General features: G+C 45.6%; 3 protein-coding genes across 6 annotated transcripts in view; 2 read left to right on the top strand and 1 right to left on the bottom strand.

Annotated features, from left to right (window-relative positions):
- abcc8 (ATP-binding cassette, sub-family C (CFTR/MRP), member 8) overlaps positions 1-3,151 on the top strand; it is a 52,678-nt gene extending 49,527 nt beyond the window's left edge. Inside the window, exons 37-39 of the mRNA XM_083974067.1 lie at positions 1,734-1,867; positions 2,479-2,541; positions 2,921-3,151. Of these exons, the coding sequence (XP_083830193.1) occupies positions 1,734-1,867; positions 2,479-2,541; positions 2,921-3,058 (335 nt within the window). The 3' untranslated portion in view covers positions 3,059-3,151. The remainder of the gene's footprint in view (positions 1-1,733; positions 1,868-2,478; positions 2,542-2,920) is intronic.
- Positions 3,152-4,225: 1,074 nt separating this feature from the next.
- Positions 4,226-6,040, top strand: kcnj11 (potassium inwardly rectifying channel subfamily J member 11). The gene has a single exon (XM_083974334.1). The coding sequence runs from the start codon at positions 4,786-4,788 to the stop codon at positions 5,941-5,943; it is 1,158 nt and encodes a 385-aa protein (XP_083830460.1). The 5' UTR covers positions 4,226-4,785; the 3' UTR covers positions 5,944-6,040.
- A 935-nt stretch (positions 6,041-6,975) lies between these two features.
- Positions 6,976-20,055, bottom strand: part of mob2a (MOB kinase activator 2a) — a 62,664-nt gene continuing 49,584 nt past the window's right edge. For all 4 annotated transcript variants that reach the window (XM_083974289.1, XM_083974288.1, XM_083974287.1 and 1 more), the window contains exons 2-5: positions 14,947-15,107; positions 13,218-13,311; positions 9,904-10,028; positions 6,976-9,110 (exon numbers count right to left, since the gene is read on the bottom strand). In XM_083974289.1, coding sequence (XP_083830415.1) covers positions 8,788-9,110; positions 9,904-10,028; positions 13,218-13,311; positions 14,947-15,107 — 703 coding nt within the window. In that variant the 3' untranslated portion in view covers positions 6,976-8,787. The remainder of the gene's footprint in view (positions 9,111-9,903; positions 10,029-13,217; positions 13,312-14,946; positions 15,108-20,055) is intronic.

Raw genomic sequence — 20,055 nt, 5'->3', positions numbered from 1 at the left:
GAACTATGTTGTTGTTGTTGTTGTTGTTGTTGTTGTTGTTGTTGTTGTTGTTCATTCAATTACACTATTTTGAACTGAATAGGCTTTATGCACAGCTCCACTACTTCCTGAACTTAAACCAGCTCCTTTATTTCCTGTTTTACATTATTGGACAAACTGATTAATCCAGGTGTGTCTGACCATTGCTGTGACTACTGAGGTCAATTAGTTTGTCCAATAATGTAAGACAGGAAATAAAGGAGCTTGTTTACGTTCAGGAAGTAGTGGAGCTGTGCATAAAGCCTGTTAAATTGTGAGGGAGTTACAACTGCATACGTACTTCGGCAATGCACATTTACTGTTAATAAATAGATAATAGCCAGTACCAATATTAATATGTTCATATTTATTTGAAATATTAACATCAGTCACTCACTCTGTATAAACTGTGTGACTGAATGTGAAGCTTCAATCTGACCTCTTTGAAGATCACGTGTTTACTTGCCGGTCACACCTGTCGGCTGCTCCAGTGTCCTGATACTAAAGATCAGGCCTCTGTATCAGAATACATCAGCATGAATTTTTTAACTCGCCGTTGGAGCTCATGCTGCTACATCCTGACAGGTGTAGACTCAGGATCAGATCAGATCAGATGGTAGCTGAGAGCCCCGTGACTCCTCCTCAACAGCTTTAACCTACATACCGCGAACGGGGAATGCCCTGTATGCTGATGTATGGAGGCTGCACTTTAACTTCTGGCTCAGTTTGGGATGTGTCTGTCCCTCCACTCGTCACTGCCACTTGATAAAGGAACCAGTCACTGCTCTGAGAGAGTCACAGTCTGCTGCTGCTGCTCATCTCACCTGATGGTTTCTGCTTCACTCGGTGCATTCAGACAGAAAGTATAGTGACACACTGATGAATGTGTGTCAGGGTGTGTGCATGTGTGACACTGATCTATTACTGTTGTAGTTTTGTTCACTGAAGCCACATGTTCAATAAACCATTGATCTGAGGCCCAGGAGTTAATGGCTAATTAACTTTGCCCTTTAATTTAGCTCAAGTAAGAGCACAGTGGTGACTCTGTGTTTAATGTTGCATATAAAGCAGACTGCACTGCAGTGCCAGGAGGGCTCCATGTTACTGCAGAGAAAGAGAGAGAGAGAGACATTTATGTTATTTTGTGAAAACCATAATTGTATTTTTAAAGATTGTTTTACATGTAACAGGAGGGAATCAATGGTGCTGTTTTGAAACATTCACTTCATAATAATCCTCCTATCATCTGCATTATCCACTGTTCAGCACTCATTAACAGCAACAACAAGCATTATGAAAGTCTTTCATCATCCTTACTGAAGAGTCATCAGTGTTTCCCATCCTAATTCCTGGTGTTCATTTGTTCATTCGTCCCAAAACAAATTAATTCACTCAGAAACTGTTCCCATGCGATTTCAGTCAGAGCTCGTGTTAACGAAGCACACACGTGCTCTGACTCGGACATCACCGGGGAGCAGTTCACTTTTTCCAGCTTCTCCTTATTGCTCGGTCCCATTCATAACATACAATGGAAAATCAATACGATATTGATTCATAAGCAAGGAATCTTAATGGCCAATTAACTTTAATGTTGTGTTGTGTCACTGATAAAGCAATCTGCAACTTCAGCTCTGTGCTTCTCACATTAATATTAATGTACCACTGTGGGTGTAGTATTGTGTGTTTATTCAATTAAAGATATTTCTGCCCTTTAGATGCCACAGTGACGGAGGGAGGAGAAAACTTCAGTCAGGGTCAGAGGCAGCTGTTCTGTCTGGCCAGAGCCTTCGTCAGGAAGAGCAGCATCCTCATCATGGACGAAGCCACGGCGTCCATAGACATGGCAACGGTCAGTGTGTGTGTGTGTGTGTGTGTGTGTGACAGATGAGAGGGAAGATGATGATGACAGAAAATGGAGTGGAGAATTTAAACAGGGACATGCTCAATGACCTTCTGAATTCATATATAAAAGTTAAAGTTTTACAGTATCAGTTATATAGTATTAGTTTTTTAAATATCTGAGCTGCTAATAGAAACAGAAAACTTTCAGTTTGGTAGTGATCACAGGTTCTGGTTGTACTTGTACTTTTCTTACATAAGAGGAGGATAAAAAAGAAAGGTGGAGTGGAAAAGGGGGCGTGCACGAGGGAGATACAGTACATATAGATTGAAATAGGGATAATACCGAGGGCAGTTATAGCCTGAGGGGATTCAGTGTGGACAAATGGCGGCTTCTTACTTTGTACGATCGCTTACAAAGGGCGACATTTGTAGCTTACAATAGCAGCAGCAGCAGCAGCCCACAGCCCTCGAGGAAACAGGCTGGAGCTTTTAATCAGGGGCACTGGGATGAGGAACGAGAGGTGATAGTGAGTTTTTTTTTTTCAATCAGTATGAAGATATGTTTTTCTATTACCTGTACCTTGAATTGATCTCTGTCCTCTGCCTCTGTCCCCACAGGAGAGCATCCTACAGAAAGTGGTGATGACCTCTTTTGCTGACCGCACAGTAGTTACTATAGCAGTGAGTATCCCCCCCTCCCCATACTGTGCCAGGTATTAACAGTAATGCATGTAACCCACCCCCCACGCCCCAGTCATTCCCTTGAGAGTGCTGACCTCCCTTTTACACTGACCCATGATGCAGTTCTTATGAACCAGTGGACTGCTGCATGGACACATAAGTGTTACTGCAGTAAAAGTGTTTTTTTAAAAAGTAAAAGGGAGAAGAGGAAAAAAGGTAATGTGATCTCCAGAGGAACATTGTTAAGGTTATATCACTATAAAGCGATTAAAAACATCATATATGAATATTAAAGTGTCCCAGCGGCCACATGGACACTTTACTTGTCCATTTGTGTAGTAATATTCACTCAAGTCTTCCTCCTCTTCCTCATCTGCAGCATCGCGTCCACACCATCCTGAATGCCGACCTGGTGATTGTGATGAAGCGGGGCATCATCTTGGAGTACGACAGACCCCAGGCCCTGCTGGACACGGAGGGCAGCGTCTTCGCCTCCTTCGTGCGAGCAGACAAGTAGCACAACAGGAGGAGGAGAGAGAGAGAGAAGCAGCATTGAAGGAAGACATTCGAAGTGCAATTGACCCATGGAATATATTCCTTTTATTTTTTAATCATGTTGTATTATATTTGTACATAAAAAAATGTTAATTCTTTGTTAATAAAACATAAATTATCATTCACACTGGTGTTTTCTGAAGTGATAGTGAGTGAGGTGATGATGGAAAGCTGTTTTTTTTTTGTGCTTGTGTGTGTTTGTGGGATTTACTGCCCTGTACCAAACATATGAGTCATGGAGAATGACAGAGCAGGTTTTAAATGACCTGGAGCTGAGCTGAGGTCCAGAAGGAGCAGGCAGGCAGCCAGAGACACAGCATAGTGATCATCTTCCTAATACTCAGGGGTGTCAATGTGAGTTGAGAGTCTGCGCCTTCTGGAGCCAGGGCCGTCATGTGATGTTGTACAAATGCCAGTGGAGCAGACTGGCCTGGCCTGTGAAATGAAGTCTGTCCATGAGGGGCAGAGGGAAGGAAGATCTGGGTTTAAACACAGGACGATGCTCGTGGAAAAGACTAAAGCTGCTGGAGTTTTAAATCAAAAGACCTGAGGGAGATTCACTGTGAGTGTCTGTGTACTGCAGGGCTATTCAATTACAAATTCAGTTGGGCCTGATTTCTGAACCAAGAAATTTATTGGGGCCAGACATTTTCAGCGTCTTGTGGTTTTAAACTAACACAACTTAAATTTATATCGAAAAACAAGTAATGTTTAATCATTGTTTCCCTTTAAAATGGGTCACATTTGACACAGGCACATCAAAAAGTGCATAAAAACAATGGAAAAAGCTTTAGAAACTGAGGTAGTGACAATTCTTTACTCCACTTTTGAAATAAAAAAATAAACATCTTGATCATACCTAAACAGACGCCCAGTATTAGTAATAACACTGCTTCCATTATGAATCAAAATAAACATTTTGGTCACCTAGGCACACCTCAAAGTGCATAAAGAAGAAAAACAGTAGGTCCCTGAGCCACTATTTGAATAGGCCTGATGTACTGTATAATCAGAGTGGGGCCTGTTGGTGGCATTTAGCTGCACATGTGTTTATTCTGCATGATGGGCCCCTCACGTTCCCACTGAGAAAACACACTACAGGAAGGGCATCACAGAGGTGGCAGAGGAAGGGAGAGAGAGGGAGGGACTGTATCTCCTCCACCTCACAACGTCTCCATCTCACGTTACCGAGTTGGAGAGAAGTGGCGGAGTCAGCACGGAGCCAACCAGCACCACCACACACGAGGCTGCTCCTCATCCAAAGGTGATAAACCTCAGCTCGGCCCATTTTGCCCCCGGCCTGCATCAACACTTCACAATTATACGCCGAGTTTCTTTGATCCACTGATGGGAGGACGAAGCGGCGGTAGTGGTGGTTATTGTGGTGGTGGTTGTGGCGTGGCGCAGCAGCAGCTACGCCCGGTCGGTCGGTCGTCGGTGGGGTGAGTGACGGCGGCAGCTGCGGAGCTGGAAGAAGAATCTTCTCATGGGACTTCGCGGTTGTGCAGCAGCAGCGCCTGATCCGGAGGCAACGTGAGGAGCGCACATACCTCCAGAAAACGGGCGACAACAGGACTGTCCCTCCTGCGCCCGACAGCTGCCGAGGAGCTGAGGACCGAGGCACCGCCGCGGGGGAGGAGAGAAGAAGCCAAACCAAACAACCGTGTGGGTGCGTAGTATGGGATCGCTATGTTGTCCCGGAAAGGACTCATTCCTGAAGATTACCTGCTGACACGTTTGGCTGAAGATGTCCTGCAGCAGCCCAAGTTCAAGGCCAAACAGGGCAAAGCTCGGTTCGTTGCCAAGAACGGCACCTGCAATGTAGCGCACACCAACATCCGCGAGCAGGGTCGGTTCTTGCAGGACGTCTTCACGACTCTGGTGGATTTAAAATGGCTCCACACGATCATCATCTTCACCATGTCGTTCCTGTGCAGCTGGCTCCTCTTCGGGATGATCTGGTGGCTCGTTGCCTTCGCGCACGGCGACCTGGACCAGAGGGGAGACGACTTTGTCCCGTGCGTAACGGAGATTCACTCCTTCTCCTCCGCCTTCCTCTTCTCCATAGAGGTGCAGGTGACCATCGGCTTCGGGGGGCGGATGATCACGGAGGAGTGCGTCTCGGCCATCGTCATCCTCATCGTGCAGAACATCGTGGGCCTCGTCATCAACGCCATCATGCTCGGCTGCATCTTCATGAAAACGGCGCAGGCCAACCGGCGCGCGGAGACGCTCATTTTCAGCAAACACGCAGTCATCTCCGTGCGCAACAACAAACTCTGCTTCATGATCCGCATCGGCGACCTGAGGAAAAGCATGATCATCAGCGCCACCGTGCGGATGCAGGTGGTCCGGAGAACCACGACGGAGGAAGGGGAGGTGGTGCCTCTGGACCAGATCGACATCCACATGGACAACCCGGTGGGGACTAACGGCGTCTTCCTGGTGTCCCCCCTCATCATCTGCCACGTGATCGACAAGGACAGCCCCCTGTACGGCCTGTCAGCCCCCGACCTGCTGCACGACGACATCGAGGTGGTCGTGGTGCTGGAGGGAGTGGTGGAGACCACGGGCATCACCACGCAAGCCAGGACGTCGTACGTGACGGAGGAGATCCTGTGGGGGCAGAGGTTCGTGCCCACGGTGTCCGAGGAGGACGGCATGTACGCGGTGGACTACTCCAAGTTCGGTAACACGATGAAGGTGCCGACGCCGTGCTGCAGCGCCAAGACTCTGGACGAAGCAGGTGGCATCGCGCAGTTCAAGCTGAACGAGGGCGTCACCTTGCGGCCGTCGGTGAGAAAGCGTCGGGCCACGGTGATCCGCAGGACCAGACTGGAGAGCTAACACACGTTCACACACACACACCACGTCTGACTGTGTTTTGTATGATAATCAGTAAAAGTATGGGGGGGGAGTGACTTGAATAACACAAAAATATTTATTTAAAAAAACCAATGTATGCCATCATGATATGGATTGATTGATTGCCTGTAAACAATAATCCATCATCACATGCAGTGAGATTTATGCACACGTCATGTTTTTACTCAGAGCCATTGTGAAAACGCACAAAGTGAGAAAAGCACTGATGTTTGTTTATGAGATGTGACTGTTGTTGGACAACCTGAGCCCAGACTGAAGGAAATGGCTCATCTGTGTTTTTTTTTTCTTCTTCTTTTTTAATTAAGAGTGATGCATGTATCTAAAAGCAATAAAGGAGAATGTTCAATGACAAAGTGTTGTGAATAGAGTGAAAACAATGAGATTTTTACAGAGTCTGACACCAGTGCGATTGGATTTCAATGACTAAGCAAAGCTCGCAGTATAACTGGGAGTTTGCAAAAATCAATGTTGATGAATGATTTGATTTTAAAATAAATCCTTACTAAACACTGAGAATTTACAGATTAAAAACGTATACATGCTATAGTGAATGATGAAATTATCTGTACTACACCTTTTTGTTGTTGTAATTTCTGTCCTGCAGTTTCTTGTGATTTATCACCACTACACTTCATCTATGTAAGACTGAAGTCTTCAATGTAAACCGAAAGCAGCAGATTATTTCATTCTCCCTGTCCTGCTGCCTTTAGACATCTTTCAAACTCAACCACCACAGTTTAACACTGTTTTATTTGTTGTTTGCTATTAATCTGTTTATCTAAAACAGATCTAACTCTGTGATTTGACAAAGATCCTTCACAGTTACAGATGTTACACAGCTGCTTTCAGGCTCAGTGTTTGTGCATAGAACAGTAAACTTTGTGTTATATTGGATGAGTTTAGTGACACCTTCATGATGCAGCACATGAGATACTCAATTTTTTTTTTTTTTTTACACACATTCTTACAAAAGACACTGAGACACGCTGGCATTTCTCTCTTTTATTAGATTATAATCCGCAGAGCTTAAAATATTAAATTGCTTTTAACTTAGTTAATAATTAAAATACATAAAAACGAGAGCCAGAACTGAAGAACCCTGCAAAAAAAAAGAAAAAAAGAAAAAAAAAGAATTAAAATAAATAAAAAAGGGAGAATTATAAACCCATCCTCCTCCACACACAGAGGCTAATGTCTGACAGAACCCGCTTGCGATTCTTTGTACAGTAAAGTCCAAGCAGACTGTGCATTTTCTATACATGTGTAATGATACCAATATCGTTATTATTTCTCAACTAATTCTCCTCTGATAATCTTTTCAAAAACAGCAAATTGAAAGGGACAGGTTTAAAAAACAAAACAAAACAAAAAAACAAAACAAAAAAAACACAAATCTGAAGATTTTTTAGTTTTGCACCGGGAGCACTGGTGTCTGTTCCACAGCGGAGCAGCTCCACCCACCGTCACTCGCACCCATCTCTCTGTCTCCGTCTCGCTCCCTCTGTGGGCCTGCAGACATTACCTCATGTCTTTGTCCTTCTGTGCTGCTGGAGCGGGTGGTGGTGGTGGTGGTGGTGGTGGTGGTTTAAAGGGGCTGCAGCTGTGCTCCACATCAGGAAACAGCTCCCCCCCATCCAGCCACAGACGGGCACCAGTCTGACTCTGAATCATCCACTCAGATTAGAGAGCTAATGTACAATCTTTTTTAGATTTTTTTTCCATCTCCCTCTGTCTCCCCTGATTCTGTGGAGTTCCTCTACATCGTTTGCTGCCCTCTAGAGGCCGAAGAAGAAGAAGAGCTCTGGGACACGTTTGTTAGGTGATTATTTATGTGACTATACTGTATTAAACAAACACCGTCGCGTCATGGGGAGGGGCTGAGCAGGCTGGAGAGAACGAGGGGCAGAGAAGGAGAAATAAAAGAGGAACTTCTCTCTGGCAGCAGTGACGTATTCTCTCAGGTCCTGAGTAGGAAGCGCTTTTTTAATCAACCGTCCCACCCCCCCTTCCCCACCCTCCCGTCCCCATCCCGCCCCGACATAAACAACCCAAACAGTGATTGGCTAGTTATCGCCTCACCAGGCTCCCTACTGGCCGGCATGGTGGCCGTGCGCCCCTCCCCCCGTCGCCACTGCTACCGCTGCTGCCGCCTGCAGGAGGAGGAGGAGGAGGATGAGGAGGGGGAGGCGGAGGGATGGACGAGCCGGCAGGTGAGCAGAGACGCCTCTTCTTCTCCACACATCAACAACACTGTACAAATAGTAGGTCAAAGCAAAGCAGAGCCCCCCTTCCTGTACTGTATGTTAGGTCGAGGACAGACAGAGGGAGGCTCGACACACCAATCCCCCTCCTCTCCTCTCCTCTCTGACCCCCACCCCACCCCACCCCCACCGCCACAACAAAAAATTAAAACTGAATAAAACTTCAACAAAAATAAAATCAAATCAAATAAAAATTTAAAATAAAACCAAAAAAAATAAAATAAAACATACACATACTTTTTTGTTCCTAGTTTAAATTGCAGAGAAGATGGGAGGGATTTGCCCCATGGGAGGAACGCTCACGCCAATTCCTGCTGGCGTGACAAACCCCTCCTCGCCACCCCCAAACCCCCCCCCGAAAACCCTCCCCCCTTTCCTTCCGGCTGGTTGGTTGGTGTAGTAGCGAAATATAAGGGTAGTGGAAGGTCTCTTTAAGTCCTGCTGGCACCGAGGACGGGGGCCAGGCTGTCTTGTCTTTCCTTCTTCTCCTCTATCTTATCTTCTATCACCCCCGGTGGCTGCTGTCTCGCCGCCGCCCCCCCGCTCATCTCTCCGTCACGTGGTTTTGTGAAGAGGGGGAGGGTTGCGAGGCCGGGGCGGAGGAGGGGGCCGGGGTGGGCGCGGGCGGCGGGGCGGGGGTGCAGAGGATTTCGGACAGGTCGTCCATGATACAGGTCTCCTTGGGGTCGACCAGGTTGAATTCCCTTACGAAAACGATGAAATGTGCATACAGAGTGTTCAAGTGGCCCTGCAGGTCCAGAGCCACCGTCTCTTTAAAGTGCGCCCAGTAGAGGTGAGCCAGCACGTGGAACAGGTACCGGCAGATCTTCTTTACCAAGGACTCAAAGGAATTGGGGAACTCTTTTCCTGAAGGGGGAAAAGGAAACAAAGCAGACAGAAGAGACGGGATTAGAAACAGGGATCAGGGGGATTATGTTTTTGTTTTTTTTACAGACAAGTTTGGTGCTTTATGGTTTTCTCATTGTCAACAAATACGATCCAAAGACTAAAACAGGGTCTGACTCGGCTTTCCCAAAACCATTCACTCCTATAGAAGCTATAAATCCTCAAAAATGACTTACAGATATAGTTTTATCTTTAAAACACCTGGTCGCTGTAGATTTACTAAGGCCTAGAAAGGAGCATCTGTAGCCGTTGATTAATAGTCAATTTATATACAGCCTCAGGATGATGTTTGAGAGAGATTTAAAAAACTGCAGTGGGTGTTGATGGCAGAAATGAAGCAATGTGACACCTGCTGCAACTATTGCGTTTCAGTGAAGTGTTAATAGATTTTGGACATCAGTGGAGGAATAGCTGAATTCATCCATAAACTATCAGTTAGTTAAATCCTTATTTAACTTTCTGTTCCAGAAAAATTGAGAAAAACTAACAAGACTCAAAAGTTTTTTCCAAAGATGTGAATATGTGCGTTTTGTATTATCTTATCTATATTGTATTATGCACTATATTGACCAAATTGAAAAACTAAAATTGATGAATAGTGAAATAAAACATAGGACACTGCCAAATAAGATGTGTGGGTTTTTTTTTGTTAGACTATCACTAATTTTCTGTATCCCTAAATTTCACTGGCTGGAGCAGCAGGGGGCAGCAGTACGACATCAGCCACAGGAGTCAGTGACAGAGAGACTCTTACCATATTTTGTAGGAAAGATTTCCTCATCTGTGACCAGTTTCTGACAAAGACTCATTACAAAGTCGACATATTGTGGAGCAGTGCACTTCGTCTTCTTCCCCCTCTCGTCATACCAGTAGTATATTCTGCAGAGAGACAGAGAAGGAAACAAAAATCACGTCAACTGACAGACACATTGACAGTAAACAAAGACAGGTAACCAGCAAGCCGGATGTTATTACATGACAGAGAATTGGCTTTTAATTAACCAGAATGAATGTTTTGTAAAAGGATGTTTGCAGCTGACGCAGGTGCAGCTATTTCCTGGAATAGAAAATCCTCAAATCATTTTTGTGAAGCGGGAAGAAAAAACAATAGGCAGGTGAACTATGAGCCGTCACCTTCTCTATTTCCTTGTAACGCAGATCGTAACGAAAATGACCCAGTGACATTTTGTTTTGTGTGTTTTTTCGTACGGGCACATTCTTGTCCAGATATCATGTTGGCATGTTTTCATTTCAGCGGTAAACCCTCTGCCCCAGAGCTTTCATTTCCTGATTGGGCCAAATTCCCTGCAGTGATGGGAGTAAACGGGACACTGACCCCCCCACCCCTCACACACACAGGCCACTGCTGGCCAAATATTTCTGTAGGGGTTGACCCAGACAGCTGAATTACAAGCAGGTGGCTTGTAGTCACACAGCAGGTCAGCAGACACCTTCGAGGTGGACGATGGAGCTGCAGGCGGTTAGAGCGAGCTCAAGTGAGAGGAGACGGCGAAACAGGATTGGTGAGGTCGCCGCCAGAGACAAAAGCGACGTCTCAGTGAGCCGGAAAAGGTGAATTAATGAGTAGGTAGGATGGTGAGAAGAAATGTGTGTGTGTGTGTGTGTGTTAAGGTGTGAGCTGTTTCATGTGTGAGTGTGGGAGTCAGTGGGACAGACGTTAGAAAAATCCCGAGGAATGTAAAGCGTCCACATAACTGACCCTGCAGGAGGGAACCTACTGACCACAGGACCAGGTCCAGACTCTTACAATGCGCTTACTCACTCAGGATTAGACGCTGTGTTTGTGTGTGAGAGAGACACTGGCTCAACTAAAAAAATATGCCTTCTATTTGCCTCCATGCCCGTCCACCAGACATGATGAAACTATGGCCTTATATAGCACTGGACAGTGAACAATACTGACACACATGGAGGTTTGTTTCTGAGGCAGCTCAGTATTTTTTTTAAATCATAAAATATTCAGAAGCTGAAACTTATTTAGATTTTTTTGGTTTTCTTAGGCCTTTGGGTTCATATAAAAACAGCATTTTTAGTTATAGTTACTTATTATGTAATGTCTTCTTCCTTATTTAATCTCCTGGATATGTGTTAATCATAGGGTTGGCTGGTGGGGATGTGGGTGGTTATGAAATGTCTTCATGTTGGGAATAAAGTACACGTGATATATGTGATGGAATAATATCTGGCTGCATCTGTGCAGCGTTTAAAGGATGTAGTAAAAATGTGTTTGCCATTAAGCCAATGAATACTTAATACTGTTCACTGCCCTTTGCCTATTAAGAAAAAGGAAAACAGAAAGTGGTGATACCAGATTTTGACGCTTAATTTGCTCATGAATTTAGCTTAGTCCAAGATGGAACTAGCATCTGAATCCAATGCCAATTAACAGTGTAAGCACATTACCCTCTCTCACACACACACACACACACACACACACACACACACACACACACACACACACACACACACACACACACACACACACACACACACACACACACACACACACACACACACACACACACACACACACACACACACACACACACACACACACACACACACAGATCCACCCACCCATACAAAATGGGTCTAAATAGCTACCAAATGGTTCCGTTCCCTCATAGCTCATGGAAACATTTTCTTCCAAAAATAGTGCTGAGCTCTGCCTTGGGCAGGGGCACTGACGCTGCTGTGACTGCGGCTCAGTCAGTTTTTACCACAGAGGAGGGGAGGGGAGCGGGGGGAGTGGGTGCCAGGTCTTGCATGGGCAGGAAAGGGCGGGGATCTGGCCAGCGGGGCAGAGGAGGAGGAAGGTACAGTCATAAATGGTGGGCCTTGTCTTAGAAAAATGCAGCGTTTTTGTTCGATCAGGAGCGAGGCGGACTAAAGTTTGACTTTTGTGTTTTTCCTCTTGATTAACGCATTAGCTCTTGCACATTGTGTCTGTTGACCTGTTTTCCACAGGTCAATAGACAGTGCAAACAAAAACATGTTAATCTGCGCTTCTGTCTCCGCTCTTCACATACCGCAGGCGAAGCACCTTTGCATGGCGGGTGTGGGCTGAGAAGTGGCTTTAAGTGACAGCAGTGGAAAAACACAGCGATAAATGAGGGGGATAACGCGTGACATGTTTCTTAGTCACATCTGTCACATCTGTGTAATTTTTCAACAGGTGCCTTGTTTGGTATCGGTGTCATTGTCATATTGTTGTCCACCGTGAACGTGTGAGCAAGTGTCCACACGTTTGTTGTAATGAGTTAGGAGCTGTGTAGTGAGTGTCTTGGTTCCTCAGAGTTTGGGTTAATCAGGTTTTTCCAGCCTTCGGTATACACAGGGGGAATGAAGACTTCTCTGTCTCGAGACAAGGGTTCACACATAAAGATGGCACCGCGCCCTGACAGGGCAAACTAGTTTAGATAAACACTTACAGTTAGTCACCTCCCCTTTGTTACCACGGTGTGAATAAGCTTCCACATGATTATCCTTAAACTGCTGCTGAGGTGTGCTCTAGTTGATTGCACACAAATAACCACTTTCAGAAAAGCTATGCAGCCACAACATGCTTCTTAAAACATGACAACTGGTGCGTTTCAGAGGCTTGTTTTTGCAATGTTTGTTCACAGAAATCTATTCAGGAAGTGAGTGTGATGTGACTTTATTGATATTAGTGGACTTAAGATAACAGAAGGCACAGAAACAACCATTGGGGATTAAAGGTGAAGCTACAGAGTCTGTCTATCTAAATGCAGCAGCTACACTGAATGAGCCTGAAATGTTAACAAATGATAAATTGACTGGTTAAGTAGTTGTTTTGGCTTTATCTGGCTCAAATCTGTTTATGTAGTTAGGGGTATAAAAAAAAACAGAAATTACATTATAAAACAAATTTCTTCACACGTGGTTGTGGTTTTGGGTTGTCGCTCTGTGAACAGGGGAGGCATCTCTTAATGAATTAACCGACGAGACGCTAGATTTCCGATGAATAAACCAATGAGGCTCCGCAGGTGAACGATGAATAAACCAAAAGCGCAGGAGATAACTTACGTGTTGTAGGCCGTCATGGCTTGACAGGTGTCCCCAGTGCAGAACTCTGAGATGGTGCTGTACTGCAGGTTGATAAGGTTGAAGAAAGTTGTTGCTGTAGACAAGACGAGAGAAAAAAAGAGAGAAAAACATAATGTGTTAATTCAGTGTGTGTGTGTGTTATCTGCTACCCAGGAATAAATCATAGAAGGAACAGATGTAGGTCGGTGCAATGTGAATGAATGACTAAAATACTCAACCACATAAAAGTGGACTATGTGTGTGTCACGTCACGTGTCACGTTTTCCCGTGATGAGGAAACACCTGCAGCTTCTTTTATCTCCTACATCGATCAGTGTCACAGTCAGAGTCACAGTCACATGCAAACACACTACTAATCCATCAAATCACCACATCCTTCAGCAGTGTGTGTACACTTGAGGAAAAAAAAAGAGGTGGCTGCAGCTTGGATAAATTGAAGTGGTTACTGAGTAGTCACTTAACCCTCAGACTGGTATTTCTGCTGTCAGGGAAACTCCCTCACAACCAGTTAAGCTGCAAAGCAAAAATATTCGTCCTGTAACAAATTCTTTACTACTACTAAAACCTGTAGCGACATGTTGGGGACACTTATCTTTGCTAACGTTGGCCCGTCCTAATTATTTTCCCATTCTCTCATGATGAACGTTGGTGACGTCCCAGGAAAGCCTTAAAAAATGTCTCATACAGTAGGCTAATGTCTGGACTTCAGCACTGGCTCCAAGGCCTGGCGCTCGTATCATGCTGAATTGGCTGTGGTGTATAAAATTACTTTCAATGTGATTCCACAACAAACCCAAAGTCTTGGTTTTCCCATATGGAACAAACCTAATGAGACAATCTAATCTGCACCCTCCCACGGGACAAAATCGGCACCAAGTGAGAGAACATTCAATCAACGTCCTGTTGGTTTGTACTTGCGTGCAAGAATGAAGTCATTATTGATTTTTTTTTTTTTTAAATGCTTCAGTCAAAACATTGTTCAGATCCTATTGTTTGTGTCCAAGCAATAATCCAGTTAGCGGTGGATACAAGTTGAGACAGGCCAGCTTATATAACTTTCAATTTAATTTTGAAAAACACATTAACATGTGAAGACATGCCCCATCTGTTACATATCAGAGTTTTATCGTGCTGAAATAAAAACCAAGAGGGGAATGTTTGTTTTGCTCTTTTGCCCTCACGAGTACCTGGATGACCCGTAACCAAAGCGAAGAAGTCAAAATAGAGTCTTATGAAATCAATCAGTCAGGCCTCAGCTCACAAAACTGCAGAAATGATGCTCATAATGACAACTATAAATTTCAGTAAGCGTTACAACACTGCATAAGGAAACAATGATGTTGAAAGCAGCAGTGTGTGCGGTGTCTCGACGCTGTGCCAGGCCTGGATCATGTAAAGAACTTGGCTCTGCAACATCTCCTCCACTCGGGATGACAAGTGTACACCGCCTTGGAAAAACAACCCCTAACCCCCGGAGGAAATTTTTTTTTTTACATAAGCCAAAGCGAACGTTGAGCTTTAAGGAATGTTTACGTCTCAAATAAGATAATAGGCCCCCTCTCACATTTTAACAATGACTGCGTGGAACTGCTTTTACAAGGCTTAGTAATTACAGCCGTGGTTTCTGCTGTTCAGGACGTCACCCTCACTAAAGCTCCTGTTCCATATGTTCTGTCATTAACAAACCGCCACGGTCGGAGTCACTCACTGTTGCTGGCTAGCCATTCGTTGAGGTCTATCTCTCTGGGCAGCACCACCAGCTCCTTGAGGTCGAAGTCCACCACGCGGATTTTTGTGAACTCTGGCTCCAAGTACTGCTTCTTCTCTTCTGCCGGAGGCTTCTTTCCATTTGGCTTCGTCTTTGACTTCCTGTAAACACAGAAAAAATAGATAACAGGTTAGGGTGATGCAAAGGATTTTTTTTTTTTTTTTTCTCGAAGTGAGATTTCAAAACTCTCAAAGTGACGTTATTGAGAAAACGCACTGCTCATCCTGACACTGTAAAAGAATGAAAGGCAACGTAAGCCTTTTTGCTGAGCTGCTGGGATAAGAATTTTCCAGTCAGGCCTGCATGATGCCACTGTAAAAACATCTAGTATTCAACCAGATATTCAAGTAGTGCAGGGGCCAAATGCTGAGACAACAGCAAGCGTCGTGCAGTACAAATCATTGCAAGTTGGTCTGCAGCTAAATCCCACTCAACGGACAGGAGCGTTTATTTGCACTGACTAACATTTTTATATGGATATATCCTGAGATCTACAACTCATGGCCAGTCAACTGAGTCTCCAAACTCTTAACGTGAGTTACACAACACAAACTTTCTCTTGACTTCTGTGGCACTGGGATTCACAGCCGCCCAAACAGACGGAACAAAGAGTCCTCTGTTGCTGTACCTGACCCCTCACTCCGACCTCTGGCCTAATGTTGGCTCTATAGCTTCCACGCAGACAGACGTCCCCCAGCGCCTTGTACTTCCACTGCTAGTTTTAGCAAGAGGATGTCATATCACACTCCTTCTGCACTTCCAGGGCTGTAACCCCCCTCTCCCCAAAGCCCCTGATACAAGTCTGTATCGGCGGAGGTGGAGCCATCTGAGGTCAAAGTTTGAGAGGCTTGATGCATGAGTGAGACAAATAAACGCCGGCCTTGTTGTCTGGGACAGTCGGCATGAAATATAGACTAAGGTACCTTCAAAACAATTTTTTTTAAATCTTTGCAATAGAGCTTTTCCTTACATCTTTACTCCGCTCCTACTCTGCTCTGCTATTGTTGTTTAAGTTTGCTTACGGACCCAGGGAGTATGAGTTTGCTTCCTGAGTTTAGTGTGCTTTTGTTGACACTCATTTGCGCATTTTAGTCCTGTGCTTCACGTCCAACTCTCATCCCTTCTCCCTGCACACTTTCTCTGTCTAAACACAATGGTCCAGCCATGTGTTCTTGGCTCTTTTCACTTTTCCTTCCCCTTTTCGCTCTATCCACGATCTCAGCCCTGCCATTCCCGAAAGAGAGACGGCAGCTCCGGCTCCTGGACCGAGGAGAGCCGATCTAAAAGGCACCAATGACGAAGGATCATAAACACAATTTTCCCGGCAGCTGCCAAACTCCCTTCTCACTTGAACATGGGCTCTGCTGCAACTAACCCTGGAATTTATTGGGGAAGGAAGCGATGACGGGTTGTTTCTCTACCGAAGAAAGTCATTACGTTCATAGTTATAGGTGTCGCCAGAGATAACAGAGAGACACTTGGAGAGAAAGGAGCGAGAACAGAGGTGTGGGGGGGGGGGGAGAGTGAGAGCGGAGGGGGAGAAAGGAATGAGGAGAGGAGGTAGATCGACACAGGCCCCAGCTGATATCCATGGGAACTAATAAACACTTACAAAACATGACAGGCCTGTGGAGCACGAGGCCCGTTGGCCAGAGCAGTGTTCAAAAGCCCTGTGCAGTTTAATTCCCCTCTCCAGGAAGCGTCGCCCCGCTTTCCACCTCGGCAAACAAGGGGGAAGCGAGTCAACATGTCGGATGCACTCGGAGCCCAGAGGCCTTTTGCTATGTAAATGTTCAAAATTGCCTCCTTTACATGGCAGCTGTCGTCCTTATTTATCTGTCAGGAGAAACGCTGCGCCATAAACTGCCTTTGCAAATGTTAAGAACCGTGTTCACAGGTGCACGAGACACTGGGTAATGATTCATCAAGGTATCCGACTCTTTCTATCAGGAAGCACCTGAGCTTGTTTTAGCCTCATTTAAAACCAAGGACGTGGCAGATTACACCGCTGGGTAATTATTAATGATGAGCTACTTTCTGTTTCACCTCTTTTCTCCTGTTGCTCAGCTTTTTTCTGTTTCTTTTTTTCCCCCCTAAACATCTTATCTCTCTTCTCTTCAGGCTCGAAGGCATCTCTTTTCCTTCTTTCTCCTGGCTCACCTGTCCAAACAGTCTATTGTTCACGGTCAGAAGCCTCGGGCCTCAGCCTCATACTTACCCCCTCTTTTCTCCTCTTTCTGCCCTTTCCCCTTCACCTTTCTGAGCCCAACTATCCTCCTGCCCCATTAACTTCCCATTTAAAATCCACAACCTCCACTCTGACTCCCTTTTTTTAAATTACAGCTCCTTTCTTTCCCAACCAAAAGCTCCTTTCCCACGTTTGTTTTATAATTTTTTTTTTCATTTCTCCTTATCTCTGTCTGCTTCCTCTCCCCCGCCCCGAAGCAGACCCCTTTTCCGACTCATGAGGGCACAGACAGATGCATGTGGTCTGTGTGGTTTTTCTGCGCCGCGAGCTACATGTTCCATCATGTGAAAGAGCTTTACCCGAGGAAAGAGCCTCATCCACAGATACCGTCAGCTCTCACAACTTTTCAAAGGCTTCGCTAAGCCCCTCAGAAAACTGTTTAGTTCCTGTGAAAGGTTCAAGTCAGTTCTTTCTTGCCCCCCCCCTCCTCCCCTCCTTCCTTTTGAAAACATTCTGTTTCACTGAGCTATTTCCTGCTTCTCTCCCTCTGTAATTTCATAATTTTCCATACAAACGCCTCCTCCACTTCTTACGAACATTTGTGTGGTGAAGGGAGGTGAATTTCTGGAGCCATTAGTTTATTTTAGGATAAAGAAAACTTCCTCTGTGCCAGCACTCCTCCCCTCATACGTACATAGTCTGTCTTCACTACAACACACACACACACACACACACACACAGCTTTGTCTGTTCTTGGTGAAGTTCTCCCAGGCAAGTCTTTGCCATAAAAGGCAGCAGATGCCTCTTTCTCCTCACCAGATCAGGGGCAGATCGGTGCAGGCCAGAAGGCAGGAGAGGAAGGGAACTGAGGCCGGGGCCAGGCACATGTCTCTGGGCTGGGGGGGTGGTGGGGTAGTGGTGGTGGGGGGGGGGGCAGCTACAGTCTGCCTGGCACCAACAGGGACAGCAACACGATCCAGAAAAACCTGGTCAGGCTCGGTGAAACAACACGAGTCCACAAAGAGCCGTGAGAGAACATCACGTGCGCAAAAACTGATTTTCTTTTGAACTTTTCAAGCCGGGGGCGGAAAACGAGGAGGACAGACACGCTGTCTGATGTTTATCTGCAATTAAAACAATAAGGAAACAGGGTTGTATAGCTGGGTGACGTGGAGGTCAGTGCCGCCGACTTGAGGAGTGACTTGCTCGACAGCTGTTCAACTCTGTCTGTTAGCTACTCTCTCTTTCCCCCTTTCACTTTTCCCAGCAACGCCACCTCCCCCTCCCACCCTCCGGCCTTCTTCACTCACTACCTCTCCTCTTGTACAACACTAGTAACCTATTTACACACCATGTCCTGCACACACACACACACTCACACACACACACCTGTGGCTTGATCACACGCACACCACACACTCTCTTACTCTCTCTCTCTGTTGTAGCCCCCTCTCCCTTTTCATGGCCAACCCAGCTGGTCGCAACAGCTGCGTCACTCGCGAGCCTGATCCCCACCAGAGACGACTCGAGAAAATCCAGAAGAAGCGAGTCCTGTCTGGTCTGAGAGAGAGAGTGTGTGTGTGTGTTTGTGCGAGCACGTGTGTCCCCACCAAGACGGCTCAGTCTCGATTTAAAAGTGTGTCAGAAAATACACGGCTCTGGCCTCAAACTGGTGAATGTACTATATGAGCTGCTGCTGCTGCTGCTCGCTAACCGTGCGGCTGCTGAATACCGACTACACTCGGTTCAAAAATAAACTTTGTGCAGAGAGGAGAGGAGCAGCCCCTCTGGCAGGTAGCACCACAACCCGTCTCATTACCAGAACCTGGATCCAATTAATGCTGGAATCACTCGGGGCCACATTACAGAGCTATGCTGGAGAATTAGCTTAAGTGCTTTCTCTAAAATGCTACAATTTGCTACTAAAGAGCTCCCTCTCTCTCTCCTTTTGAAGACACACACACACACACACACACCAGTGCTCCAAGAGATGAAATGTTCAAACGACGCTCGATTAATTTTTCCTCAACGCCAAAGTATGAATGGATCCTATCTCTACTGACGATCACAAAACCTGTATTTTTTCTTTTATAGGTTCTTTTTCCTTCTTCTGCACAAACTCAAACTCTGGAATGTGTTTAACAAAACCCATGTAATGACTTTCCCGTTAAGCCAGTGTCTTCTGCCAAGTCAGATATTGCGCAACTGCTTCTTGAGTGGGACCTCTGGATCACAGAGGAACTATCGGCATATGGATGTAGTTAATGCGATCTGCAAGGCTGCTGCAGCAGCACGTGCAGCGATCCGACAGTGAAAACAATGACGGCTACCCTCTTCTCTCACAGATGGCTGCTTCTTAAAAAGTAAGCTGAGAGATTTTGCTTTGAGTTCTGTGACTGTACAGAATGAACAATTTAGGTAATGCATAAATATCCCTGAGTGATCTTAAAATCAAACGCAAAGGCAGGATGAAATAAAGCTACAAGGAGCTCAGTTTTCAGAAAACACAAACCGTTTCAGTATACTAGAAACATAATCTAAACAACAGGACATTTTCATCATCACTCTGGAACAAGAAGAGCCGGTCCAAGGTGCAAAGATATCCTCCTCAGCCACCACCTGTCCGTACAGTGCAACTTCACTGGAAAACAACCCGCCTATGATAAGGATGTAAGAGATAAGAAAGCACAACAGACAACAACTAGAAGTCCTCCACCCAGGAACAGCACAGAAACACTTCCATCACCTTACCCGACCTTCAAACAAGTACCTGAGAGATGAGAGAAAAAAATCAATCGGGTGTCAGGAAGTTGCTCCCTCTTTTGTGAGCTGATTGTTGGGGTTTGTTTCCTTCAGGATTA

The sequence above is a fragment of the Trachurus trachurus genome (genome assembly GCF_905171665.1).
Source record: "Trachurus trachurus genome assembly, chromosome: 6".
Classification (NCBI taxonomy): Eukaryota; Metazoa; Chordata; class Actinopteri; order Carangiformes; family Carangidae; genus Trachurus; species Trachurus trachurus.
Note: the sequence above shows the minus strand (reverse complement) of the source record. Positions and strands in the feature narration are given on the sequence as shown.

Excerpts from the sequence above, each read along its gene's own strand:
- kcnj11 (XM_083974334.1), top strand. The coding sequence starts at position 4,786 with ATGTTGTCCCGGAAAGGACTCATTCCTGAAGATTACCTGCTGACACGT.